The 7,183-nt window shown below is 38.3% G+C and overlaps 2 protein-coding genes across 4 annotated transcripts in view; both read left to right on the top strand.

Moving 5' to 3' along the window:
- rock1 (Rho-associated, coiled-coil containing protein kinase 1) overlaps positions 1-5,578 on the top strand; it is an 81,782-nt gene extending 76,204 nt beyond the window's left edge. Inside the window, exons 33-34 of one of the 3 annotated variants that reach the window (XR_015477480.1) lie at positions 1,129-2,537; positions 2,630-5,578. Coding sequence is in view for 2 of the 3 variants with exons in the window: in XM_087238672.1 (XP_087094798.1) it covers positions 1,129-1,180 (52 nt within the window). In the remaining variant the exon portion in view is untranslated. 3 annotated transcript variants of the gene reach the window in all.
- Positions 1-7,183, top strand: part of eif2b5 (eukaryotic translation initiation factor 2B, subunit 5 epsilon) — a 393,495-nt gene that overhangs the window by 366,926 nt on the left and 19,386 nt on the right. The gene's annotated exons all lie outside the window — the stretch shown is intronic.

Below are 7,183 nucleotides of genomic sequence, written 5' to 3' on the forward strand. Positions count from 1 at the left end.
AAATACTGCAGAAGACCTACTGGAACACGCATGGCCCCAAGAGTCTCACTGAAATCAGTCAAGTTCGGTGAAGGAAAAATCATGGTTTGGGGTAACATTCAGAACATTCATCAACAGTCTGAGGTATCAAGACATTTGTGCTGCCCATTACATTACAAACCACAGGAGAGGGACAATTCTCCAGCAGGATAGCGCTCCTTCTCATACTTCAGCCTCCACATCAAAGCTCCTGAAAGCAAAGAAGATCAAGGTGCTCTGGGATTGGCCAGCCCAGTCACCAGACATGAACATTATTGAGCATGTCTGAGGTAAGATGGAGGAGGCGTTGAAGATGAATCCAAAGGATGTTGATGAACTCTGGGAGTCCTGCAGAAACGCTTCCTCTGCCATTCCAGATGACTTTATTAATCAGTGATTTGAGTTAGAGATGTATGGATGCAGACCTTCAAGCTCATGATGGAGTCAGACACAATATTCATTCTGTCTCCACTGCAGCAGGACTTTATATTCTATACTGGACATTATTTCTGTTCAGTAATGAGACTTTTGTCTAAGTAGAGTCAGATCTTACTGTCCTAATGAAATCATTAAAGATCAAGGCATGACCATGTTTTAATGTGGTAAAATAAGCATAATAATCTAGAGGCCTTTGCCTTTCTCATTAGCCACATCCGATACCAGATGATCAACTAAAAGTCAAGTTGTTATCTGTTCTTCCTAAAACTTAGATAGGCGACAATAATCAGGTAGTGAATGCTATTTAATTAATAAATGATTTAATATATAGAATGCAAACAAGGTCAGCTATGTTTTGAGTGATTGTAAACAAACAAAATAAAGCAAAGGTAAAAGAAATCAGTCATTAAATCTATTATGTATTAAAATGTTAAAACAGTCTCCTCACTTGGGGGAAAATCTAAAACTTCTAAAGTAATAAGTCTGACTTGAGCTGTATATTTTGGATATATCTTGATATTTGGGGTGAAATATGACTGGAGTATTTCTGATTGTAATTGTGCTACTGAAGGCTATAATGCAGTGCAGTGTGGTGACGGGCTGTTATAGCACTTATATCCAATCTTTATAGATGATCTTACATCTTTATCTTTATATTATCTAATCTCATAGCAGGGCACAGTCCATTCTCCAGGCTGCAGACACAACCTCCAGCACATGCTGACCACATCATTCAGCTTCCCAACACCTTTACTGTGCAATGCTGTAGTCCAGCGCTCCATCTGTTAGATTGAGGCTTAACTGTGGGGACTTTTATTTTGGAGGACTCTTCTTTTCTTATGACTTTCTTGAACCGGCAAATTCTTTCCTTTGAAAACTTTACCAGTGTTTGGGCAACGGGCTATATGCACAGCAATAGTTTTCAGGCACCCGTAAGGTTAATGTGGCTATTTTCAGTTTCACTAGGTTACTTTTACAGCATCATTTCATTCAAATACAAGCAGTTAAATTGATTTAAGCATTGATTTTGTTGTTTAGGCGTGAAATTAGATGAAAAGCCATGTATAGAAGTGCTGTCAGTAGCAGCAGGCGAGCACTATAACTCCATTGAAAATAGTGTGGTAAAATAAATGTCCATATTTTAAAGATTTAATTGAATTTAATGCAGTTTAAGATGCGCTTTTCTATCGTATCTCAATCAGACAGTGATTGCTGATTTTTAAACAAACTAGATCTTAAATGTGGTGAGTTTATAATGGCATGACAGTTCACAGGAAGTGCTTTTGCTGGCTGACTGAAAATTAAAAGTCCCTGTGCATATACCCCATTCAGAGGGACTTTACTTGAGCTGGACTGAGGCTCTGTGGGCTTTCCCGCTCTTAAGTTATTTTCATCTGCAAGAAAAGACGCTCTTGACTTGGGAATTGGCATTCAGTAAACTTTAATGTAGACAAATATCTGACTAGAGTGTCAATTTAATACAAGCTTATCAAAGTTTCTCTGTCTTCATCCTTCTATGATGGTATGAAGAGGTGATGTTCATGAAATCTGATGGAAGTATTTTGACATGAAGTAAATGGAGCGACTTTGTTGACAGCTTGACTGTTTGATTTGTTATTAAGTACACCTTGCTGAGTGTGAATATATCTGCTTCTGTATCAGTCAGGACGTAACAACACAATATAACTATTTTGACGGCTAATTTGTATCATTCATATATTTAGGATGCATCACGCATCTGCTCATATCTAGTGATGAGGCAAAGTTAGTGTCGGCCTTCTTGTTTACTTTATTCTTATTAAAAATTATATTTACATGTGAGTTATCTAGAGCTGTGACAAAAACAGCTTGAAATCGATTCTGCGTGAGACTTTCAAAATGCATCTCTGATTACTCTTTGAGTTTTTAACTGCGGACTTCACTCTAGGCTAGTTTTTAACAGCGAACGGCGCTCTAGGCTAGTTTTTAACAGCAGACGGTGCTCTAGACTAGTTTTTAACAAGGGATGGTGCTCTAGGCTAGTTTTTAACAGCAGACTGTGCTCTAGGATAGTTTTTAACAAGGGACGGCGCTTTAGGCTAGTGTTTAACAGCAGAAGGTGCTCTTGGCCAGTTTTTAAACAGCAGACGGCGCTCTAGGACTGTTTTTAACATCAGACGGCGCTCTAGGCTAGTGTTTAACAGCAGAGGGTGCTCTTGGCTAGTTTTCAAACAGCAGACGGCACTCTAGACTAGTTTTTAACAGCAAATGCCGCTCTGGACTTGTTTTTAACAGCAGACGGCGCTCTAGGCTAGTTTTTAACAGTGGATGGCGCTCTGTCTTTTTTTACAGCAGACTGTGCTCTAGGCTTGTTTTTAACAGCAGACAGCGCTCTAAGACTGTTCTTAACAGGTGAGGGCGCTCTAGGCTAGTTTTTAACAGCAGACGGCGCTCTGGACTTGTTTTTAACAGCAGACGGCGCTCTAGGCTAGTTTTTAACAGTGAATGGCGCTCTATGTCTTTTTTTACAGCAGATGGTGCTCTAGGCTTGTTTTTAACAGCAGACAGCGCTCTAGGACTTTTTTAAACAGAAGACGGCGCTCTAGGCTAGTTTTAACATCAGATGGCGCTCTAGACTTGTTTTTAACAGCAGACGGTGCTCTAGGCTAGTTTTTAACAGTGGATGGCGCTCTGTCTTTTTTTTTACAGTAGATGGCGCTCTAGGTTAGTTTTTAACAGCAGACGTTGCTCTAGGCTGGTTTTTAACAGTGGATGGCGCTCTGTCTTTTTTTTTTTACAATAGACTGCGCTCTAGGCTAGTTTTTAACAGCATACGCTGCTCTGGGCTACTTTTTAGCAACGGACGGCACTCTAGACTTGCTTTTAACAGCGGACATCGCTCTAGACTTGTTTTTTACAGTAGACGGCGCTCTAGGTTAGTTTTTAATAGCAGACGGCGTTCTAGACGTGTTTTTAACAGTAGACGGCTTTCTAGGCTAGTGTTTTACATCAGACGGCGCTCTAGGCTAGTTTTTAAGGGTGCTCTAGGCAAGGACTGAGACATTGTGAATCGAGAAATAATTCTGCATTAATTGTCATTGATAATTCTGTATTCTTAACAAACAGCCGTGCTCTGACAATCCTTAAACAAACCACTCGAACGTAAAACACTCATTAATAAAGTTGATGATTTAATGAAATTAAAAATATAAGGCTCCTAACTGATTCAAGAGAAAACAGCGATGCATTTTGAAAATCCAAGAATAAATGTAGAATCGATTTCTCAAAAGATATTTCACCACAACTCCCAAATTATCCACAAATTTGTCATTACTTAAACAATATTGTTGTGAGATAAACAGGAAGAATGTATATAATCGATTATTATGTGCTAAATATTGTTACAAAATGCTATTATTTGTTGTACAGCCTTTGTTTTATGTGGATTTAAATCCATATATGACACTAATATCATACTGTAAAAAATGTAAAACTATTCCATATTGCAGGACAAATTAATAACATTTTCCTTTCAGATTTCCAAACTCAATACTATAACATGCAGTAATCTTGATATGAAGTGAAAAAAATCTCTTTAAAGATCTGTTTAATTTGACAGGCTTCATTTACTTCATGTAAAATACTTTACTGCGGTTAAATGTGTGTGTTGTGTTCCTGTCACATCCTAACTTAAAACGCGTGTGTGGGTGTGTGTCAATCATATAAAACTGCCTTTAACAGGGATCTGCATTCAGAGTGATTCTACATGTACACTTTCTAGAGTTGTTTTCTTTCTCTTCTTTCTTCCAGCTAACCATCTGAACTTCTGGATAAAATTGGGATTTTGTACTGTCCTCTGCAAAAACCTCACACGAAAAACAGAAAAAAAAAAAACACGTAACAAAACTTTGAATTAACCTTTTAAAGTTGCATTTCACACAAACCAGTTTAAGAAAAGACTGTAATTGGTGCTGGAAATCCGAGATTCGCGTTTCACAAAGACATCATGGAGGTTTTTTGGCGCCATCTTTCTCTATTTTCCCACATTACATCTCCTTCTGTCCAGAGGAAAAGCTTTGACGTCTTTTCACATCTTGGGAAGGAAACTATCAGCTGTTCTGTTCGGACGACACAATAAAGGGGAAATTTGGGACCATGAAAGGGTCTTTTTGTTTTGGTTTTCAAACTATTTCCTCTTTAATCCACTCCGACGCCGCCTTCTGACGGACTCTGGTTGCCTTATTCTGTCCCTCAAAGTCTCTGTGGAAAATGATTTAGGTTTGGGACAAACTGTTGGGTACTGAGAGTTTCTGAGGGGAGATTTTTGGGGTTTTTTTAAGCGGAGCATGGAGAGTAATTACATCTATGCATCATATTATCATATTTGTCATTATCATCATCGCTTTTTGGAGTCTCCAAGCCATCTCGATGGCATCAGGAGGCTTAAACTGTCATGAAAACCACGGAAGCGTTTTTGTGTCGGTGTGTGTTCATCGGGTACATTGTTTTCTGTAATATTCATATCTTTTTGTAATTTGTTGCCTTACATTTGACTCATAGATAAATGTTTCAAAAGAGGAAAACATTAAGTTAACAAATGTAACTGCACTGTTTTGAATTGTAATTTATTTGTAGACTAAACAGCCGTAGCGTTTGGCTCACCTAGTGCCTTTTTGGATAACAATTTTACTGCCATATCCGAGTTTCTCTCCAGTGGATCTTTGCTATTATCATACTTCGAAAGAAAACGAGCATATCTAATACGGTGTGATCCTTTATTTTTATTTTTATCAGAACCTAGAAAGGGCGGAGCATCTATTGCATGTCTTAAATGTTGTCGACCAAAGTTCACATGTACATGATGATGGGCAACATGTCCTGCTATTTTCGTAAAAACAAATATATATTACAAAATCAAATCCGCCATCTTCCCATTGAAATAGTGTCCTTCAGTGTACATTCTCAAACGATATGATGACGAATACCTCCTCAGTGATCCATCATGGGTTTTTTTGTACATGCGTGTTCAGTTAAATAAGCACTGGAACTATGATCTGTTGTCGTGGATGTACTGCATGTTCGGTTGCATTGGAGGCCGCACTGATGGATATGTGTCAATAAACATATCTTTATCTATCAGCGATGACCTGTGTGTTCTGTCTGCCTGCTTTAATTATGCTTTATATTCTGTTTATTGACATGTGTGAACACAAATTTGTGAAGTGGTGTTAGTGAGGCCAGCAGGGGGCGCTTAACCTGCGGTCTGTGTGGGTCCTAACAGTATAGTGAAGGGGACTCTATAGTGCTCAGTGAGTGCCGTCTTTCACATGAGACCGAGGTCCTGACTCTCTGTGGTCGTTAAAAATCCCAGAATGTCCTTCGAAAAAGAGTAGGGGTTTAACCCTGGCATCCTGGCCAAATCTACTGGTCTCTGTCCATCAAGGCCTCTTAACCATTCCCATATCACATTGTCTTCAACACTTTGTGTCCTCCTCACCAACCAGCTGGTGTGCATCTGGCGCAATATGGCTGCCCTCACTTCATCCAGGTTGCACTCTGGTGGTGGATGAGGTGATTTCCCCCCAAAAAAAAAGTGCTTTGAGTGTCCAGAAAAGCACTGTGTAAATGTAAGTAATTATTATTACTATTGTTATTACAAAAACAGTCTATAGTGTCAATTTTAATATGACAAATGAGATACTCGTTGGGATATGATCATATGTGGCTGATCAAGGCCGTAGGGGGGGGGGGGGGGGGGGGGTTCGGGTGGTTTGAAAGACCCACGTCCCTTCTGAATTTGAGTCTAGAATTTGGTCCCTATATGAACTCATTTGTCCCACTTTTGACAGTATGCCATGATAAATTGTTAAAATAACCAATGGAAGAATTAAGGCTTTAAGAAGATTTTTGGTAAAAACCCCACTGAACAACTGAAATGTATTTAACATCTTATATTAAAGGATTTGGTTAAAATCTTGATGCTTTTGTGGGTCTCGTCTATCAAATCTGAGCTTTATTTTGTATTCTCTATTGGACTCGAGTCAGGTGATTGGCTGGGCCATTCTACAGCTTGATTTTCTTTCTCTGAAAGTATTTGAGAGTCTCCTTGGCCGTGATTTAATGTAGATATTGGACTAAAGCAGCTGATATTCAATTACACTGAGGAAGGGCAGAGGGTTCCTGAAAAACTACAGAGAGATTTCACCTGCTGTCTGGGCTTTCACTGCCTTCACTTTCTTCATGTGTTCAACGCTTTTTCTGTGCATCAATCATTTCATTTTATTACGCAGAACTTAACTTGTAAACTAATTAGATTTGTTTTCTTTGCATATATATGGATTTATTTAGTTGTTACCAACATTCAGTGTCATTTCAAGTCAACAGCACCTTTAGAAATGTGGTTTCTGAGAAAAATGGTGATATGTTCAATACTAATTTTCCCGATGTATATTTAAAGTACTTTGTAAGCTGTAAACTGGCGTATTGTAGTATAATATACAGTACAGTATGTAGTAGAAACTACAGTATTGGGTAATTTGTTTGTATTGCTATAGTTCTTTTATTACAACTATTCAATCACCACAAGATTTAATCAGGTACTTCAGTACAGAAAGGTTAAAACACAGTATAGTATTAGTATATTAGTATTTTGTTATATATTTACTTATCTTAACCCTTAATAACATTTAAAAATGAAGATTTGAGAGGGAATTAAACGGGTACAATATTGAAGTGTAAATATTTTCAA

The sequence above is a fragment of the Danio rerio genome, chromosome 2 (assembly GCF_052040795.2).
Source record: "Danio rerio strain M-AB ecotype USA chromosome 2, GRCz13ab, whole genome shotgun sequence".
NCBI lineage: Eukaryota > Metazoa > Chordata > Actinopteri > Cypriniformes > Danionidae > Danio > Danio rerio.